Source organism: Larimichthys crocea, chromosome XXIII (assembly GCF_000972845.2).
Source record: "Larimichthys crocea isolate SSNF chromosome XXIII, L_crocea_2.0, whole genome shotgun sequence".
NCBI lineage: Eukaryota > Metazoa > Chordata > Actinopteri > Sciaenidae > Larimichthys > Larimichthys crocea.
The window spans coordinates 13,275,906-13,298,350 of NC_040033.1; the positions used below are offsets into that span (position 1 = coordinate 13,275,906).

The 22,445-nt window shown below is 39.3% G+C and overlaps 1 protein-coding gene and 1 long non-coding RNA gene across 2 annotated transcripts in view; one reads left to right on the forward strand and one right to left on the reverse strand.

The window, feature by feature from the left end:
* Positions 1–10,090, reverse strand: part of cntnap2a (contactin associated protein 2a) — a 280,488-nt gene extending 270,398 nt beyond the window's left edge. The window contains exon 1 of the mRNA XM_027274194.1: positions 9,495–10,090. Within this exon, the coding sequence (XP_027129995.1) occupies positions 9,495–9,597 (103 nt within the window). The 5' untranslated portion in view covers positions 9,598–10,090. The remainder of the gene's footprint in view (positions 1–9,494) is intronic.
* A 2,814-nt stretch (positions 10,091–12,904) lies between these two features.
* On the forward strand, positions 12,905–14,195 carry LOC113744473 (uncharacterized). Its single transcript, XR_003461563.1, has 3 exons — positions 12,905–12,973; positions 13,622–13,706; positions 13,877–14,195. It is a non-coding gene; the product is annotated as an uncharacterized LOC113744473 (long non-coding RNA).
* Positions 14,196–22,445: the final 8,250 nt, after the last annotated feature.

A 22,445-nucleotide genomic window follows, 5' to 3' on the forward strand; every position in this document is an offset into this window, starting at 1 on the left:
CACTTAGTCTAGGGGAATTTAGGGAGGTAACAATTAAAGTAAAGACCCAAAAACAAAGGGATTAACCAAGGACCGACTGCAAGCGCAGGGATTTATTAAAAAACACCAGGTTTTAAACAACGTAAAGAGAAGACTTCTTCAAAACAACACAATGCCGGCCAGGAGCAACCACACTGCACACAAGGAACCGCTCGCTTCAGGAACACACCACGCACAGCAAACCACTCTCTGCAGGAACATGCCACCACTGAAACACCAGGTAGGCAGTTATAGCCTACCGGTGTTGATCAGCTAATCAGCTGATTGAGGAGGAGAGGGAAAGGGCGGTACCTGAAATCAAAGGGAGCACAAGACAGCAAGACACACCCACCCCAGCACGTAACAGTGAGGCACAGTGGCAGAAAATACAGAAACATTCTCTGGTAACCTAAATTCTTAACTCTATTTTTCATGTGCAAAATATGCTAATTTGTTGGCCATAGTTCTTCCCCTAAAAGCAGCTGCCACACATTCCATTGAGCCAGTAACTACAGTGTAGAGTTTACAGTAACAGAAATCACTGACTCATAAAATGCAGGCAATACAACAATCTAATTTAGACACTTTCTGAATTGAATTAGTTGGTTAATAAAGGGCAAATGGCGGTAGCATAAGAAATCAAGGACAGCTGATTTTCTAAACCAAATGGCTTGACATATTTCTGGTTCTTCAAAGTAGACTCCCATCATTGGTCATGTAGCTTGTTACTTAACTGTGCCATTTGTGAGCGGATCTGTTACACCTGTAGAGGGATTACACATACGATCTTTAATAAAATAGTCCACTACTCACAATCAAGTTCAAGATGTCTGTGAAGGCATTCCAAGCAGAACTGAAGCCACTCTGAATGCTGCCCCTGTTTTCTTGTGTCTGTTATTTTCCTTTCATTTGCATTCAATGTTTTTATGCAGTTTCTTTCTTTTTTATGATTTTAATTATGTAAAGCACTCTAAAGTTATTCAAATAAACTGCTTTATTTTATTTCAATGGTGCAAAACAAGAAACTGGTACTAAACAGATCCACGTGTGAGATGAGCTGTGGGACCAGCATCGATGCCATGGTCAGCAAACCGATTCTTGCTGCTTTAGTCCAGTAAACTTGTTGCGTCAGTGTTGCCTAGACCTGATAATCTAGACAACTTGAGGGAGAGCTTAAGTGTACTGGGTACAGTCTGCCAGATAAGGTAAGACAAATTGTTTAAACAAAGCCACATGACCAAGATATGAATGGGGAAACAATGTGAAATGAGACAGGGACATGGTGACATTAAGTAGAGAGAAAAAAAGAATGAAGTGGTTAGAGTAACAGGCAACCTGAGTGAATAAAACAGTCCAACGGGTATATAGACAGAGACAGATGGGGACCAGGAGAAGGAGAAAAAGACAAAGAAAGCCACAGTGAAAGAAAAATATAGAAGGAAGCAGAGAGAAGGCAGGTGAAAGAAAGGTACAAAGAGGAACCAGTGACCCCTGTCTGACTAATCTTAGCTTACACTGTAACAGCTCCTTGAACCAGAGCTAATGGACCACATCCACACCTAACCTCAACTCTCTTTTTCTCTGTCTTGTCCACACAAAGCTATTTTTTTATTACACGTTTCTACACTTACGCATCCACCTAACCTCTAAACACAGTGATGACATGGACACATACTGTACAAGTGTAAACGGTGGCAGTGGAGGGTCACATCAGCTGTTGTTAATTAAAGATTCCGTGAGTAACTAGATGACAGGCCAAAATTAACCTTGGCTGCTGTTGTTGTGGGATCTCTGCAGGCTGCTCTGCCAAAAACTATATGAGGTAAAATAAGAATCACTCTGTAACAGTGTTTCTGTGGTCCCAACAAATCAAACGGCATGATACACCTTCTCTTGTGGATAACCTCAAACTGAAACTTTCATTCATGTCATATTAATAATAAAAGCTTTTCACCTTAATAGTTTATTTAGAGTCAGGCCTTACTTCAGTCTTACAACTAGCTCAAGAAAAGTAATGTGGGCCACATTTAGAAGGTTCCATACATTCAAGATTTCGGTAAATATAACTATTAGACTCTATATCGGCAGATGACCAATATTTAAAAAGGGCTCCAATCAGGATTGCAGCCAAAAATACATGAACACACACACACACACACACTGTTGTATGAATTCTAGTGTGGCAATCCTGTATTGTAGTAACATACACACACACACACAAACATGCACACACGCACACACACATACATACACACACACCCGGTTATGCACACAGGCTGGACATGGACACGCATATATTGTAGCTTCACTATACCGAAATAGAGATACACACAGAGAAATACACAAGTTATGTTTTCCAAGTGACTGGCTACATTCTGTCTCTGTGGTTTTCCTTTGAGCCTGAAGAAAAAAAGGAGGAGTGTTTCTTCAATGGAAGTAGCCCCAAAGATTAATTCACTTAATCTTGGGCTGTAAATGGGGTATTCAAGCGGCTTAAAAAACAAATTGAATGCAAAGGCTGCGAGTAATAACAACATTTGTCTTAGCTCCAGCACAATGCCCTTTTCCACAGCACTCTTCCACATGAGCTGGTGGCTAGATTTCCAACATCCATTATGACAGAAAAGGACTTGTGGATATGCACATGCACGTAGATGCACTGTCTGACAAACACACAAACTTCTCTCATACATACACACATTTAGAATATGCTACCTAGTATATGGAATGACAGCGAAATAAAAAAAGGAGGGTGAAAGACAGGCATGGTGGGACTCTATCTATGAAGAGAGTGTGGCTGTGGCTGTGGGTGTGGGTGTGTGTGTATAAGTCAGACAGCTGAACAGATGTTGTGGTGCAGTTTTTAATGTGTAATCCCCAGATTCATCATGTTACCAATCAGGCATGTGGAGATCAAGGGTTAATGTAGCAGAATATAGGTTAAACTCAAAGAGATAGAAGAGTAAAGCAACTGTTTAATTTTCCACTGATAATACACTATAGATCAAGACTGGACTGGAGCTATTTATTGCTAGATCTCTAGCAAATGATTGGCTAATGACTTAATAATGTATGATTATTTTTACATGAGAAATAACTAATTCATTTAATTAGCTAGTCTCATTAAACTACTGCACTCACCATGTAATGTACTTACTATGACAAAAAAAATGTATTTTTTTTCCATGCCATGGGTCTAAGTTATTTAGGCCATAATTGGTGTCTTGCAAAAAGAACATCTCTTTAATTAGTAAAACTCTGACCCAATTTGAAGATAGCTGTTGATGAAGAGCAGTGGACATACTGATTAGGCAGTAGTGCAGTATCATACAAAATCACATTGACAAACACCTATCTGAAGTTTTGATTATCACATGTTTTTTATTAATAGGCGCTAATTAATTCTAATGATTTACATGGTTTATCAGTAAGATGTTAGCTGGATTTGAAGCAAAAAAAAACATTAAAAAAAACAGGCATAGCAGTTGCAGAATCTTGCTTCATTTAACATCTGCAACATCCACAGTAATTGTTGGTAAGGTTGAGAAGTTTGCAAGGCTGGAAAGTAACATCATCATCTACACCTTTGGCATGGTTTGCTGATGTGGCACGTTCACCTGCCCAACTCAAATGACTCCCAGTGGATTTCCAAACTAAAATCGTGTAGCAAAAACTGAACTCCTGAGATTTCAGCTGGCTTTGCAAAGTTAGTCTTTTAAGGCTCAATGAGGTTTAGCTCCAAGTTATAGCTCAATATGAACTGAGGTTAGCAGAGTATCACCTTTTATGTTAAAACAGACTATTTCATTCATTTCAATTTTAAATCAGCTGTTTTTTACCTTATGTATCCTCTGACAGTCGTCATACAGTGAATTCCATAGAGACAATTGAAATGATGAGGGATAGTAGTAGTACAATAAGGAAATGTTATGTGGATAACTAAGAAAGCAAGTGCAGTATTAGGTGACATAGTCAGGTTCATCTCTGACTACTGGCTGCGCAGTGATGCAGCTACAGATTATAATAACAACAATAATATTGAATGACAAGGTGTCGGAGAACATCCTCGCCTCCTGACCATCTTCCCTCGAGCTGTCTTTCCTCATCCTTCTCTCTTTTCTGATAAATGCTGCCTCCTACTCTAAATGTCCCTCTCTCTCAACTCAGAGGCCCTTGTCTAACGAGGTGGACAGATTCATTCTGACGGGTTCTAATGAGAACACATTCCACTAGAATAACTTTCATATCTTATAATTAGCAAATGCATCAACACAAACACACACTTACAGTGTCTCATACAGAGAAATGTGTGTGCACATACATTTGCACCTTCAGATGCAGATTTACCCAATTACACACTCGTTTTGACAGTTCCGACTGTGGGTTCACTTTTAAGTTAATGTGTACGAAGTCAGTAGCATTCAATGACCTGGACAGTTTGTGTGTGTCTGAGGAGGGCAAAGAGAAAAAGAAAAGAAAAAAAAAAAAGAGTTCATCTGTGTGAACTGCATGGTGCAGCCTCTCTCTGTGTATGTGCATGTTACATTACTGACATTGTTAAGGGAATCACGCTGCATGACTTGTCAGTGTACATTTGTATCACTTGGCCTTGCTCCCATGATGAAACATAGATAGCCTTGCAGTAGTTTTCACATCTAAGAGAGAAATTTCAAGGAAACTGATACAGCAGTCTAAGCATAAAGAAAACAGTCATAGTGCTCTGACAGCATGTTTCTTACTTGTAGATGTTTTCTATACTTGAGATCTGTGACATTCAAAAAATGAGTAAAAGGCCTTGTAAACATAATTTGAAACATGCAATGTATACAGAATGTATTATCATGAAAATTGTTAAAATATATGTCAAATTCTTATCCATTTATTATGGCCTGCTGTAAACTAAAGCAAATCTGATTCCTTGTGCTATGAAAGTAAAGTGCTTTTTGAAACAGTGGCTTATAGGTCAAGAATTTTTGTCTCAAAAGCACTGTCATGAATTCATGTTAATTCATGTCATTTTAGAGTGCTAAAATATTCACACAACGGGCAAGCAAAATTTTAAGAGCTGAATGAGACTGAAAGAGGAGACTGCAGTATGGCTGTGTCTGGCTGGGATCCATGTCAGTCTGGTTGTTGCAGTGGTCACACACACACACACACACACACACACAGTTTGCATGAGCGTGCACAAGCAGAGGCATCACATTACTCGCTTCAAAAATGGCTAGTGGGGACTTTTTTTATCAAACATATTTGTAATCAGGAGTGGAACGAGAAGGGAACAGATTGTGAGGAGAGAGAATAGATGGACGGAAGAAGATGGAAAAATACAGGAGAGAGGGAAGTGATTATGGCCAGATGATAACAACCACTGAGAAGAGCCAAGTAAGGATAGAAAGAATTAGAGATAGTTAGGGACAAGCAAAAGGGCAGGAAGCAAGCAGAGGAAAAAAACTGAATCAAATGATAAGAGAAAGACTGGGGAATCAGAGGACGAAGGGGAAGGTGAAGGGGTAACAAGAGGAATCATCAGGAGAAATTAGGGATGAGACAGTTGAAAAAAGGGACTTTTTTCTTTTTTAAATTGGATTTTTTTTTTTTTAAAGAAGCAAAAAGACAGACAAAAAGAACAAGAGCTATAACAAGAATGAGCAAAAGAGGCTGAGGGAGATATATTGAAAACAGAAGGAGTGCAAAGGAGCAATAGATTTAAAAAAACAGGAGGAAGAGAGCAATTTAGACTGAGGAGGAGGACAGGGTGGTAGAGAAAAATGGCAGTGCAATTAACAACTAGACCTTGTTTCCTAGCTCTGACTCACTTGACTCAGTGCCTGATAAATCTACCACATAGACGTGGACAAACATACACACATGCCCAAAACACAGGCAGGAGCACACCTATAAATACACAGGGGCCAAGCAAAGCTAAACACCAAGTATTGAGCTGATCTAATCGGAGCCAAACCAGTCTGCTTCCTCCAGCCTAATCCTATTATTACCACCCCCTACTGGGAGCCATCACACACACACGCACATGCACACATAGAGACAACACAGTACAGGCTTCAGGTTTACCTGCATGTTGCTTAAAGTGTTGGTTTTAAAAAAATATATAGACTATCTCTTCTCTGATGATAATAATCATAGTAGCCATAATTTCATCCCAATGAAATTTTAACCAAAATCCAGTAATTCAGCAAAAGAATATGTAAATGAATTCTTGTTTCCATCCACTAGCATTATGTGACAATTAGGAGTTAGTTCATGAGATAAGCAGTAGGTAGTGCCATGATGAAAAACTAGAAAAAGACAATGCATAACAAACATTTGTGCTAGCAACAGGATTCAACTAAATACCTTAATTTTGTTTCACGCAGTATATAATAAATTATACTGAAGAACAGAAAATACTGTCTTACCCTGCGTGCCGCTGGAGGTGCAACCAGACTGATGTCTATGTCAAATGGCCTGGCATGCTTAATAAGATAAGAAAAGGCTAATCTGATTCTATATCAGAGAGGCTCTAGGGGCATCCCATTTAGCCACCCACGGTGTCACTAACACACTGACTTAAAGGCACATCCTTTACTTTCCACACACTGGTGCTGAGAATGTTAAAAAATGTAAAGCCTGCCCTTTACACTGGAAGTGATGAATAGCAGTGGTGCAGAGCAGGCGAGTTAAAGGCTGATTAAAGGAAAGACTTGCTCATTTTACGAGGAGGTTAAAGAAAACTGTTAACATTGAAGAATGTTGTACGGAGGTGCGAAATATCTGTGCATACAGAACATACTGCCACACATATATACGGTACACTGTATGCATTGAGCTGATGTTTTCCCATGTGAACCATCTTAATCAGAGAAACGTGATAATTTGAACTGCAAAACGTGCCAGTCATAAGACCATAATATCATAAGATCATAATACTGTGGGTGGTGAGAGACCTTGCCACAGACACACTACAACAACAAATTTACATACTGCACAGTGACAAGTCATTAGAGCGTACAGCTAAAGTACAACAAGGACAAACGCAATCTACTTTTCTTCAGTTGTAAAGCTTTCATTTTGGTTTGGCGGTGACTAATAGTAAACTCACAATTTATTTAAAAAAAATGGGTGTGATTGTGACTCTGAGTTTAAATTTCTGAGTGTTCTTATATACACACACACACACTGTATCTGTGCATATTTGTTTAATTCTGTTGGACCGCAATAGATGTGAAGTGATACTGGAAAGCAACATAAAACTGACACATGCCATAGACCAGTTTGCGTAGGAGAAAATCCCTGGATTACTGCTAAACATGCAATCATTTATAGAACCATACATGCATTAGCATATAAATGAACATGCAAAAGCACAAAAACTCACATACAAAGGATGTGTATAAATCTATTTTTTTCCCATTGGAGCACATACCTTATAGAAGCATTTCCACTGTGCACATGGGACTCCACAGAGTCGGTGGGTCAACCAGTCCATTGACCTTTAGTGAGAGTATGTTCTCCCCAGTAGGATGGAAATGTTAATCTTTTTTACTCCATGCTTTAGACCATTGGTCACAATGACATTGTCTATTTCCTTCAGTGTTTCGCATCTAGTCTGAGGAGGGATAAAGTCAGCACTCAGATTTAAGTTCAGTGCCGGAGCTACTGGTCCGATTCAACATGCTATTTGTATGACTCTCTTTGACTTTTTCTCTCACACGTACAAACATACACTTGCCTCCCATCTTGCAAATCCTGATCAACACTTTGATATTCATGTTGTGTTGTCTGACATTTTGTGATGCAACAGACAGACAGACAGACAGACAGACAGACAGACAGACAGACAGACAGACAGACAGACAGATAGATAGATGGACAGACAGATAGATAGGTTGAAAGATTCAACAACCTTGCTTAAGTCCCCAGCTAAAGTTTGCTTCAACAATACACTGAATCTCTGTATCACTGAATCTCAATACACTGAGGCTGACCCAGTCTCATCTGGCAATTGATGCGAGCAAGAGGACTAAGGATTTCCATAACGGGATCAATAAGTCTTAGAAATAAAGTGTTGTCACTGTGACGGCTATTTACTCTGAGGTCGCTTTTATGAACAACAGCTTTGGAAAAAGAAATACTCCCTGCCTATCTCCTCTAACTCTCCTTTCTCTGCTGTAGCACTCACTGAGCGCACACGCAGACCCTGTCTATGTACGTGCACGCGCAAACGGCTCGTGGTGGCGTCTCCTCGCTGTTGTCTGTCGGATGGGATGATTAATGAGGCGCGTCCCCGGACACATTCATCCGGGACCCGAGAAGCCCTGGCGATCGCCGGGGGAATCAGTCACACCGGCTCAGTCACCGTCAGCAACATCGAAAGACACCGAACCAAGTGTGGATGATTCCAGGAAAATACGGAACCAAAGATAACTGGACTTTTAAATGACAGATAGCATCAATAATTGGACACAAATGCTTAGAAACATCAGGCAGGTGGTACGTTTTAATCAATATCACAAGACGACAAAAATATGCAATGTCTGGCAATGTGTGAATAAACTCTTTATACTGACAGGTTGTTATTAATTAATGGGGGAAAAAAACATCATCCTTGGTTATTCCAAGTCTTGAACTATAAAATGAGAGGCTTTCACCGGAAAAATGATTATCATCTAAGGCTTAAAAGTTCAAGTATTTCAGTATACGTTTGCCAAAAAATGAAGTTGGCCAAAATAGGCACAGGCCGGGTATAACAGACTAATTAGGATTCGAACTGCATAGAAACTTAATGAACAATGTTAATCAGACTGCACAGGCAAGAGACAAGGCACAATTAGAACTCCATGTACATGTACCTCTGGGTCACTGACAGCGAAGACTCTAGACAAACCAAAAACGTGCAGATTCAACACAGATCTGTTTGGATTTAATTTAGGAACATTTGATTCAATGGTCTGAAAATAAATGCAAATGTTTTATATCAAGTTAATCCGAAAAAATTCCTGATATGGTAAAAAAAAAAAAATTAAAAAAAAAGTCTAACATTTGTGAAATTGTTTCAAACTGTTTGTCTCTCAAATGCACTCTGCCACATGATAAACTGCACAAAAACAGCAGCAAACCACAACGGACACACTGAAATGTTATTCAGGCTCTTACTGGAAACCCGTGGTCAAAACCACCTTACGGGCATGAAATCCTGGGTGCTAAAAATCAATGGACCAGAAGTCCTAAATGGTTAACACGTGTAGGACTGAAGCCCGAGAGCAACCCCGCATCCTCTACCTTTCTCATGGGCAGCCTGGCTCTTAAGCTCCCCTGAGCCCCAGCTGGCACCACCGAGGGGATACCTGCAGCCCCGCCGGTAAACGCACCGCCTCTTGCCTCTGCTGTAGGCTCGGTTTGCTTCCCACACCATATGCAGAATCGCCCGTTCAGCGCCGAGAGACACATCCAAAAGACTATGAATAACAACTTACGGGTTGTTGGCAAAGCTCCGTGCACTCCGTTGACATGGCTGAAAATCCACAAAGCGACCGGCAATAACAGCCTCAGTCCCAGGGCAGGACGGTGCCGGTGCATCTTCACGGCCGGTGTGGTCGCAGCAGAACGGGAGAGGGAGAGGAAACACTCAGACAAAAACAGCCGGGTGGTGCTGACGCCAGTCGGTCCTTCAGACTCGCTTCGCAGTTGAGGACTGGCGAAGAGGAGCCTGACTGCACGGACTCACTCTCTCACTCTCTCTCTCCCACTCTCTCTCTCTCTCTCTCTCTCTCTCTCTCTCTCCAGTAAAGAGATGATGTAAAGAACGCGCCGACAGACTGCCCTGTGCTTGCAAACGCAAGGCGCTTCTCTCCTCAGCCTTATTTAGCGATTCCTGGATAAAACAAGACAACAACAACAACCGATCCCCAGCTGCGCAGGGCGAGAATGACGGTCTGTGTGTACAGTACAGGCTCCAGTGGTTCAGGGAGGCATGACTGCGCGCAGCTCAAATCCACTCAACTGATTTCTCCTCTCCAGCGCTCTGGTGCGCTGTCCGTGCTGAACTTATCTCAGTCTTTCTGTCTCCCTCTCTAAATGTCTTTCCGTTTCTCATAGCCAGACAGTGCCCCCCTCCTCTAGGTGGTGGTAGCCTTGCACTCAGTGCATTCAGTTTACTCTTACAGCAAAAGCTTTTACTACATGCGTTCTTTGTAAGAAAAAACTGTCTTGAACATTTGTGCAGCAGAGTTTCTATTAGTAAGTTTGTGCGACAAAAATGTGTCAGAGATGAATGGGTTCACAAATGTTAATTTTGTTACATGATAATTTAGAGATTATCTATCAACTTGTTCTGGCATGTTACTGGGTAGCAGAAAATATGCTTTAGGCAGTGGTGTAGTGATGCCTGGAGAAGTGGATATACTCTTAATTTATGCCACACATATTTTAAAGCAGCTTGTCCAGCAAAGGATAAACACCCTGCATTATAATCAATGACATGTTAGACTACTCTTGCACCCAAAAATGGGCCAGCAGCATTTGCACAGTGGGAGTTATGATCATTACAGTATTAACATTAACCACAAAAGAAGTGCAGACTATATTATATAAGATAGATACTGATTCACAAACCGGTGAGACAACTACATAATTATGCGCATGGAGTGAAGTATTCACTATTCCTTAGGACTCCTTAGAAGTGGGTATACCCAATGTTGATTGAAAAATAAGTAGGTATACTCTCTATACTGCACTTATTGTACAATCAACACATACTCAATGCATAATCAGAAACAAAACAGTGTTTGTAGAAGTTACATGTTTATTGTCATCAAAGAGCCGTCTATATCAACCTGGCACATCTCAGGTTTTATTGCTTTACACAAGCTGAAAGTGTTTAGGGAGCATGTCTACAACACTTACTTTCAAGCAAGTTTCTAAATCTTTAAAAGGACCAGAGCTGAGTTTGGCTGGGCTAGTCAACGGCTTACATGCTTGATACAAAGACATTGCACTGGTTATTTGGCTCTATGGCTGTTGAATATGACAGAAATTTTATGTTCCCAAGAAACAAATTCCTTAAAATATTTAACTGTGTTTGGCTGCTTCCATTTTTGGAAGCTGCACTCCTGAGCCTCGTCCTGCAAAACTTTTTTTTAGCCAAACTAAGTTCTTTCAGTTTGAACTGTTGGTTCATGGCAAATCTGCTGGTTGTCTTTTTTTGCCCAGTGTGGATGCATGATCAGCTCTAGAAGACTTTAGACCACTTTAGACTCTGACTGACTGACAGCTGAGCTCCCAAGTACTTGGGAGAGTGTTGTATAACTTGTTTACCACTGGCTCCGAACTGTAGGAATACTTCCTTTAGTTTTGTTCCTTCAGCATGAAAAATTGTCAAGTACTGTACACCTCTTTATCACTTTCCACTGAAATTCATTTCTGGTTGTTGTGTATTTTATTTAATCAAAATATCCTTCAGAAGCTAGTGAAAGAAGATGTTTTCATAATGACAAATTGCCTTCCATATCTGGTTGTGCATCTGTGAATATCACGTCTCAGTCACTCTGTCCAGAACATAATCTGTAATTATCATTACTGTGGGGATCATTTTTCTAAATGAAGAAAATGGAGAATGAAAATGTGAAATTTATATTCAACAGACAGCTCCATTAGTAGCAATGTCTTATTTGTTTATTCAAATGAAGGATTTACTATTACAGTAAGCATGCTATCATCATGGATGCTGGGCCATGGGTCAAAAAAATCTTTTAGGTTATCAGTTACTCCTGTACAAAGAGAAATGTTAATGTCTTTGATCAATAATCTATGTAATTTATGTACTACTACATAATTTTGCTCTTGGTGTAAAATTTGTTTGAAATGAAAAAGATGAAGCAAATTAGGTGTCGGCTGATCTTTTTGAAAACTGATTCACATACTTTAACAGTAACAAAATAAATGCAAATTGTTCAAGTTATTTTTAAAAAGGACTACAGTGACTACATCTCTAGAAGAACATGGCTAATGCTGGATTTATACATCTGTTTTAAAAGGTTAAAAGGTTACACTATACCTATGTAAGCTATGGCTCCTAATCTATACCACAGGCTGTGTCTTAGATCAGTGGTTCTCAACTGGTCTGGCTTCGGGACCCACCATCACCCCTAGAGGACAAGCCGTGACCATGGGCGGACTGGGACAAAAAATCGGCCCTGGCATTTTGGACCAGAGCAGCCCACAACAACCCCCATCGCTAAGCCCCAGAGTGTGTTTGGGGTGTGTGATCTACTCGTTAAATATATATATCGGGACTTATCGGCCCAAATAGCACGTCGGCCCACCGGGCAAATGCACGGTATGCCAGTCCGTCCCTGGCCGTGACCCAAATTGTGGAAAATTTTCAACTTCTCAAATTTATTTAATTAAAAGATGGTGCAGTTTGGTGGGTGTCTATTAACATTACAAGGCCTGTGAATAGACGGCACTCCGCGGCATAAAAAATCCACTTCAAAATAAAAGCACAGGATTTTGTTCTTAACATTTTTTTTCCCAGGCAAAGGCCCGCGACCCACTGAGAACGGGTCCCACCAGTTGAGAATCACTGTCTTAGATGACAGGCAGCTAGACATTTAACTACAGGTTAGTGTTATTGCAGCCACGAAGATACCACTTGGGGACCGGTAGTGTTTTCTCCTACAAGTTTCTGTTGCCAGTCGAGATTGATCAGAGTGAATACAACATGAAGCATGTTGGGAAAAAGCTGTAACTTCTCCTTTCCAAAAACACACACCTAACAAAACAATCTCCACTACAAACATTCTACTTCCACAAAGTGAATGAAAGAATGTAAACACAGCTACTGTGGGGAATATAGCTAAAGCCTGACCACATCTGATAAATCTGATAAATCTGTTGCTGTTATGGTGTTATCAACGGGTGAAAACCAATGCTGAATCCATGGCAGGACTCCCAGGTATAGATGTAATGCTTATAATGTTGCACATTTTAGTGCATTATAGTGCAACATGTTAAATTAAATTAAGCTGCATTCATTCAGTACAACTAAGGATGAAGAAAATGTCATTAGTTACGTTTTTAAGTTACGTAGTTAAGTTTTTGCAATACTCGAGAATACCAAAATGTCCAATTTCATGATAATCCATCCAATAGTAGAGACATTTCACTCAAAACCACAAATGTCAACCATGTGGTGACACTACATGAAAAGTCAGGAGATTAGTCCATTTAGTTGCAGAAAGCAAATATCCTGTATACACTTAATCTTACTGCCTTTAATCATGTTGCATAGTCAAGTAAAATTATACAAAAAAAAGACCTTCTTTAGGTCAGAGAAAGCTCAGAGCTAAAATTTAAATAAGTTTAACAATATCTCAAAAGACTCCAGAGGAAGCAGATGTGCGGTTATTTTTAAAAAAGTAGTACAGGGTTTTTTTTACAGATCCTGTTTACAATATCCCTCTAGGATACCTTGTATTTGTTAGAAGGGATTACAATTGCCTGTTTTCATATTGTATGTTGAGTCAGGGGCTGTGATATCGTCACGGTGACATGTTATTTTATTAATAACATATCAATGCAATTTACATAAGTAATTTCTCAGACAGGGCTGCAAAGTCAGTAAGACTCATCCCCTGGGGACCATGAATGACTGCACAGAATTTCAATTTCAATCCATCCAATTGCTGGTGAGATATTTCAGCCTGGACAAAACGGGTAACCGGCAGAGCGAAAATTGACATTCACTGAGCCACAATATCAAGTGACTTCCTTTCTGTCGTCAGGGATATGTCAAAGAATAATCTTCTTCAAACTTTTTCTGGATTTTTTTTGTTGTCCGTTTCTCTCATTTCCCCAGTGTCTCCCTCCTCTGCCTGTTGATTACTTCATCCACCCCTCGACCATGCCTTTTGCTGTATGACAGTGTTCTGTCTTCACAAGGACTGCAAATAGGTTTGTCAATATGTCATGCATGGTAATTTACAGCCATCATTCATCTCATAAAAAAAAGAGTGTTGACTGATGGTGCATAGATTTTGAACAAAATAGTTGATGACAGCAGTGATGAATCTCCTGAGTAAGGCTGTTTTGTTAAGTAAAATGCTTGTGAGAAAGGAGCGATTTCCACAGCCAGCTGCTATCCCGGCTGCTTCCTTGCTTATCTATCCACCATGAGACCAGGAAAATTAAACTCTATGCTGATGTAATGCACTGATTTTGTGGGATCTTTAGACGCCTTTATCTGTCACAAACAATATGAGGAAATGTCTGCTGGGCTAAACCATTCTCTTAAGTAGAGTTTCTCTAGTGAGATCAGAACAGCAAATGAGAGGAATTTACTGTGAGGATAACATACATTATTACAGATCCTGACTCAGCACAATAAAGTATACTATCAATAAAAGGTAAAACACTGGACTCTATTTAATGATTGGATAAACAACGTAAGTGGTCTAAGGTGAAAAAATAATTCATTGTTGAAATACCCACTAAATTGGAGGGTTGGAGAATGATGTGACCAAATTGCTACCCCAGGGAATTCAGGAGTGGTCTATAGAGTGATTCACTGCTGTGAGAAAGCAGAAGGAAGAAACACACGAATCCATCCTCCACAATTTCATCAGGAACCCCTATTATTGAGTTATAGTGGCAAACTCAACAACAAAGTAGTTTAAAACTAGCCATTTTATTTGATGTACAAGCTTTGTTTCAGGCATTTCAAGTAAAGAAGGAAACCATCTTACTGACATTAAAAGTGGAAGAGAAGTTTCTTATCGCCCAAAGCTCTATGTTCCATTGCTGCAATAGGCAAATGTTTTGTCTAAATGACTATACTGACTTTAAATGAATATACATTTTATACTGACTCCTACTTCTCCTACTCTTTAAATCGTGGGGAATGTCACACAATCAAATGAAAAGGATATAAACATAGCATTTCTAGAGAAAAAAGCCCTTTTTTAGGTCAGAGAACAGCGCACACATAAAATTTTTTATAGGTTTTGCAATATCTCAAAGACTCCAGAATGAGCAGATGTGGGGGTTATTTTTAAGAGTAGTTCAGGTTTTTATAGATTTCACTTATAATACCTGTGCACAATACTATGAGATTACCTGTTGAATGCCTGTTTTCATACTGTATGTTATGTATGTTAAGACATGACTCATGCCCACCTTCCCTGTATGCCTTCAGCTGCATCAAAAGATGAAAAAGACACTTTTCATACAGAGTCTAGACCGTACTCTTTATAATATTATTTACAGAGACCCAACAGTTCCTCCACTCACCAAACACCATTTTAAGTGCCATTCCTAAACATAACGCATCCCATAACGCAATTTTCAATGTGATTTACATACATAAATGTATAAAAATATAACGCTTCATATTACGTTTCCCTTCATTTCTAAATCAGTTAATAAATTATAGCTGAATATATGTCACACTCACACAACACACCAGCATGCACCCTGATACAGAGGTACGATAATGTGAATGAGTGGTTTTAACAAAGCAAAATCTTTTATTTTTACGTTTTGGGGTTGCTTGTGCATTTTGCTGGCTTACCGTGTGTTATCTGACCTTACCTTATTAGACGAGCAATCAGAAGGATGCAGAGCCCCTGCCTTGAACTCACTGTAGACAACGTTGCTGTTGACTGGACGTCTGCAGACTTTAGAGTAGTAGTCGTGTGTAGAGATGCTGCCTTGCTCCCTGACCTGCACATAGTAGTTAGCAGTTATTTATTTGTAACAGGTATATTCCAGTGAACTCTTCAGGGTGAAATCAGATGTTCTGTGCCACTAAAGAGACATTTAAAAAACAAAAATGACATATTTCCCAAACTAAGATTGTCCTTAAAAACATTTACGCAGCCAGCTAAAGCCTACAGCATAACAAAATGATGAATGTACATTTATTGCCATTGATTACATTCAAATTACAAACTACATCTATTTTCTCGTACTAACACAGTACTGCTCAGATTAAGATCCTATAATTTAACATAGCCTCCCCTTACTAGAATAGGAGCAAGAGTCACTTCAGTTCTGCAATGATAAATGTGTTTTACTGTGACTGTGCTTTTTGCAGAATATCTAATCAGTGAGATGATGAGATGTATATTGCTGATGCTAAACATACAGTAAGTACAGTAATAATATAAAAATTATTAAAACTTACTTGCAGCAGACTGAGGGCTGTGAAGGTGCTGTAGCTGTTCTCTTGAACTGCAAGTGTAATCAAACATAAATATATAACATAAATACATCACTTTCATTAAGCCATATTGTTAATGTATATATGAAGTCATTATTTGCACTCTGCACTATCTGTGAGAACTTATGAATGTTAAATGACTCAAGGGCAAAATGAGTATCAATAAACATAAACATACCTACATGCAATGTTATGTGGTAATTAAAGCAATCAATAAATGTTAATGCTGTTTAGATGTATGGCTTATTATACATTCTATTGATACAAACCACAGTATTAGAGCTCTATCTTTTAATAAAACTACATATCCTCGTTGGTTTGCCCCTCACCTGTCTATTTACCTTCAGCTAACACTTTAACTGTCAAGAACACTTTGCCATTACGGGAAAAAAAAGTTCTTCAGACATTCCTTAGCAGAGAAAGACATAGTAAAAACCACTTATTCACTTAAACCTGTTATTTCTCACTCAGGTTATGACTAAAGGCTCTAAAAGCTATTCAGCAGACTGCGGTTGACAGAAAACACAGCTTCTTGATAATCTGTGGACATACTGTAAATATGCAAATAATAACTCGAGTAAAGATGGATCGAAATGTAACAATCTTGGAAGATGTGATGTTCATGTCCATTAGCTGTTAACTGAACTGACAGACGGGTTTTCCTACTGCACACCTTTTAATTTTTCATATTAGCAAAAGCACAGGGGTAACTAATAATATTAGTTTGCCTTTTTTTTTTCTCCATTTAGATCAGTGGTTCTTAACCTGGGTTCGATCGAACCCTAGGGGTTCGGTGGAGCCTCCGCCCTGGAATTTTTTATACCATTTGTTACAACATATCTTTGTGAGCAATCGTTTTCGAGGATGCTGGACATAAAAACTAAGAAAAGGAACAGACTTTGCTGTGAAAATGACATGAGACTGGCACTTGCCAAGGTGAAGCCACGCATATCTGAACTGGTCTCTCAAAGGCAACAGCAGAAGTCACACTGAGGTAAGTTGTTGTGAGTTCATGCACCGTGTTGGTTTTGTTATTTGAACAAGGTGATGTTAATGCACGGTTCATTTTGTGCACCAGTAAAAAAAAAAAACATTTTATTTTTTACTAAAGAAGGGTTTGGTGAATGAGCATATGAAACTGGTGGGGTTCGGTACCTCCAACAAGGTTAAGAACCACTGGTTTAGATATAAAGAGACAGCAGTGAGAGAGCATTCACAATTCCAGAGCCCTGACTGACACCTGAACGCAGCTGATTAATGTGATTAGTTACACCTGTGTTTGACAACACGGGAAAGCTAATATATTAGACCTGCTACCATTAGCTAATTTTAATATAGGTATTACAGAAACTAGTTGCAGATAAACCCTAAATAACATTTTCTCACAGGCCAGGACTGAAGCCACAAGAACATAGCACTACACTCAGCTAAGAGCAGATGTGTTAGCGAACATAACGTCAGTATTAACTTCTCTAACCGAACAGACAGTTGGCGCAGACAGTACCTCTGTGTTTTATTTATTTTCCAGTTCTTCTTCTTTCTGCTCCACCTTGCACACCTGACAGCCTGGACATGATGCAATGCAATGATGCAACAAGCAAACAGTGTCTGCGTTTGGGATTTTCTTCTTCTTCCGTGGTGTTCTTCGACATGACTCTCAAAGCGTGCAGGCTTTTCCTCCAGTATACTTCCTCCTATCACCTCAACAGGTAAAAATAAAAAATATGTATGGGGACACATTTCAGACTGACGCACAGTTAATTGTGGACAATAGACGTCAGCGGTTAAGTTTTTAGTAAGGTAAGTAGTGGTTAAGGGTAAGCCGCTTTAAAAATCCCTCCAAGTGTAGCATGTAATGTCTCTAAGTGACCTACGTGGTCCTCATGAGCTCGAATTAGGCCAAATGCTCACATTAATTTTTATTTTTTAAGCTTTTGTAGAATAAATGTCAGTAACACATTGTATATACGTGTGCAAATGTTACATTTTTTTTTCTTTTTGTATATTAGAATTTTTTTGTTTGATGTTGTTTTTTTAATTTGTTTTTTCTTTTTTTCTCGTCATTTGAATGTTTGTGCTGTTGACGGTGGGGGGGAGGAGGGATGTTACTGTTCTTGTGATTGTATGCTTTCTTTAAAAAAAAAAAAACAAAATTTTTTTTTTTTTTTTAAGTTACATGGTCACATTTATTTTACATTTTGTAACGGCAAAGTATAAACCAGACTCTGACATCTGATAAATAAATAAATAAAAAAACAATTAAAGACCTAGACATGATCTGGAAATGTCAAAAACACTTAGGTGGTCTATTCTGCTGTATTATCGTTGCAAGCCCTATAATAAGTGTGACATTCAGACCAATTACCTCACAGCTTGAATTTGTCACAATTAAGTATGAGTTCAGTGTAGATAGCGATGCTTTCTACACTGAACTCCCTGAACACTTATACCCGTTTGTGTTACTTTTCCATTAAATGTGTGCTGTTCTTCAGAGAAACAGCATGAACTGAACTGCATTGGGCTGTGTGTTATGGCCTACATCCAGCTGTCACAGCGGCTGCCTTAGTTGATTTTATTTTGATCAGTCTGCCCAGCCTCTACTCACTTTCCACCCATGCATTTCCGAGGAACCTTCCAGACATGCCATTCCACACCTGCCCACCAGATGCCCTCAGACTTCCCCACCACTCTCCCACGTATAACCTGTTCATGTTCCCAATTCATCTCCACCTGCTGACACACCTGCCTCTCATTATCTCATCAGTTTCTCCACCACCTTGCCAACTCTTTGCTTTTGGCAGTGTCTCATCTTGTCAGTGTTGTACATTTGAGTTTGAGCCATATGTACGGGTTCCAGATTTTCTGCCTGGTGCTACCTTTTGTTTTGCCCCGCTGCCTACCTTGCTCCTCCTGGATTTGTTTGCTTCTCTGGACTCTGCCTTCTCATGCCTGACTATAGGCTGTTAATTTGAACAATTGGTTTAGTGAAGTCCTTTTTCTCTGACTTGTTCTGCCTCAGTGTTTGCATTTGGGTGCTCAGTCCTATTGATTCGTACACACAGATGCTTGTTTAAACTGTAAAGGATTTAGAAGGCTCCATTTAGAGACTATGGCAAAAATGTAATAGAATATGCGTAACAAATTTTTCAGTAATGTATAATCACCTGAAAATAATGTTTTTAATTCCCTTTTAGAATTAGCCTTTGATACCTCCATATACCTTTTTATATTTACAGACATCAGTGTAGGATGTAATGGCATGTATTGGTGAGGTTGCAGATTCCAATCAACTGAATACCTCATGCCTCACCGTCCCTTCCAAGCTTATAGGAGAAACTATGGCCCCGTTTACATGTACACAGGTATTTTGCGTTTGCGTGTAAATTGAGATAAAGAGTTTTAGGCAGCTGATGCGCCAAAAGTGCAACCAGTGTTTACCTTTTGCTATGACGATGATCATCGAAGCATTCAGAGTAGCAGTCGCATTTCTTCTGGTGCAAACACTTTTCATGTGTTTGCATTTGCATACACAGCTGATGTATCATGTCGATGACCAGAGACAAATGAGGGCTCGGAGGTCAGCAATTTTGCCACTTCTCCCACCTATTCAAAGACTCAGTCGCCGTCGCCGGTTTTGGGTCCAACCCGGGCGGACTGCTGTCTGGTGGGATAATTTTGATGCCGCCCATAGCCTGGTGTAGTTATGATGGTGCTCGATGGCGTATTTATGCGGGTTGATGTAAAAGAAAACTTTTTTGAAACGATGCTATGTGCACGATGTTATTTTGGAAAACGGAGGGAGGGAAATATTCGTTTCTCAACATACCCGGCTATGTGTAAACGTAGCCTATGCTGGCTGTGAAAATGTGAACGTCCAATGCTAGAATCAGTGTTTGGTTTGTCCATTCTGGGCTACTATAGGAACATGGCGGTCAGACTATCTCGGAAGATAAAAAGAGCTCATACTGAGTCAATAACACATAACTTATTGATTATACACTAATAAGAAGATCTAAATATAAATGTCAATAAACACAACTGAATATTATATTTCATTTCTGCTATATTTTATCCACCCCTAACTCATACACACTGGACCCTTATGAGATCTATAAGTAGAACATTTCATCCCTGTTGCTTTCATTTTATTTCTCTTGCTGCTTACTGTGTACTGCAAGTGACTGCCTTTTATGTGCATTGTACGTGTACTGAGGGAGAAGGTAGAATGCTGCTACATTTCACTCCCCAAAGAAGCACAGTGGAATTGACTTATGTTAATTAACGACCTTTGGTGTCAATCGTTCCAGGGATTATTTGCATATTCTCAAAATAGCACTGCAAGTAGGAAAATCAACATCTGCACTTCTATGAAACTCTCCTTGCTTCTCTCCCTTCGAACATATCATATCATTGCAATACAAATCACTATGCATGTTGTACAAATCGCTGTAACTTATGCAGTATGCTGATTAGTATGAGCAAATTCGCTTACTCATCTCTGTCTTGCTACATTTGTCTTACGCTGTGCAGCAAATAAACAGGATGATGAACCAAGGAAATATCTTTTTCACATACATTTTCCACTGCCCTGCACTGTACATGTTCATATTTTATGAGAAGGGTAAGGTATGTCTTGCATAGAATTTTGTAGCAGTTAAGGGAGCAGCATCACCACCCATTTAGTTAAAGGCAAAAAAAAAAAACCTTTTGTGTAAAAACCATGAACTAAATTTTAATAGTCTGAGTCATTGATATCATGCGGAGGAAATAAAATGTCTCTGTACTGCAACCAGACTAATAAACTTTATTGTGCACATCCATAACTATGCATAATATTAAGAATGGATTCTCTTTTCAGTCTCAGCAGTGAAGATTTCTTAAAAATCTCAAGCAGTTTCAACCTGACATCCACTCCCCCGCAATTAACAGCAGATCCTATCAGTGGCCATGCATTTTCTGTAATCTGATGTCAGGCCCTTCTTATCCCTAATAGAAAATCAGTGGTAAAGAATGTCAAGGTCTGTCACTGCCACGTAAGAGTTTCGTAAGTAATATAGTACTAAAAGATAATATGGATCCACAAGTGAAGTGAAAAAGAAAATAGACAAAGGAAAGTGAAAGTTGCTGATGTCGCATTTTACCAAACCCCATTTCAATGGCCGCTTAGGTCAGACAAGTTTCCTTTCTCTTGGAAGACAAGAGACAGACACAATCTGCACTTACAAGGAAGGGTGGTCTTTTAATAATGTCACAGCATAATTGGTTTCTGAAACATTTCATGGCCTTAATTAACTAAACGAGCCTAAAGGAATCAGTGATGGGCAGAGGAAGGGAGGAAAAAGAAAAAAGAGGGGGGCAGAGCAAGGAGTAATACAACTGATAGAGATCAGATACCTTATCTCTTCAGCTCACTATTCCTTCTCAGTAGTCCTCTCAACTCTGCCAGCACACTCGCAATACGTTTCTTTCTCTCAGCTCAAATTAATGTTCTTCACATTCTTCACACAGGCTTTCTCTGGCGTGGACTTGGATGACTATGGGGCGAATCGTCGTGGTGGCACTGAACACTTTAAATGCTCCTCACATATTTCTCAGTAACATCTCTAACCTCAGTGCTACAACGTAACAAGTGCAAGCGATGGCATTTTTATGTCTCAAATGGATTGCCAGACATTCAACCTCAAGGGCTGATTTGCTTTCGTTTCGATTCAACCTGGCCCCCTACAAATTATGTTTATGTGCAGCTATTCTGCATTGGTAATTACATTTCAGGCAGAATTGTTTAAAGACACACAAACTGCACCCATCTTCCAAATGTTTTATCCCATTAGAATAATTTCAGATATGCTATAATGCTATAACCAAACACAAATCATACAAGTGACTTAAACCCTATTGAATTGCAACTCAAATATATTTTAGCAGATACTAAGTCAAGACTGATTGGTGCTTTGCCCTAGAAAACAATTACCAATAGAAATTTGTTATATCAGATTGTTTTAATGTTGTAAGGAGGACTTGTTATTTTAAAGTGACTTATTCCTTGACAAATTATTCTGTGGTGGTACTACTACTGAATCTGTGTATTTCTGCATTATGTGTGCAAGGCAAGTACATTAAATAATAAAATGAAAAACAGGATTAGACATGGCCCTGTGCTGGCAGAATGAGTGGCATTTTGGTCCAATCAAGTTGATCCTTTATCTCA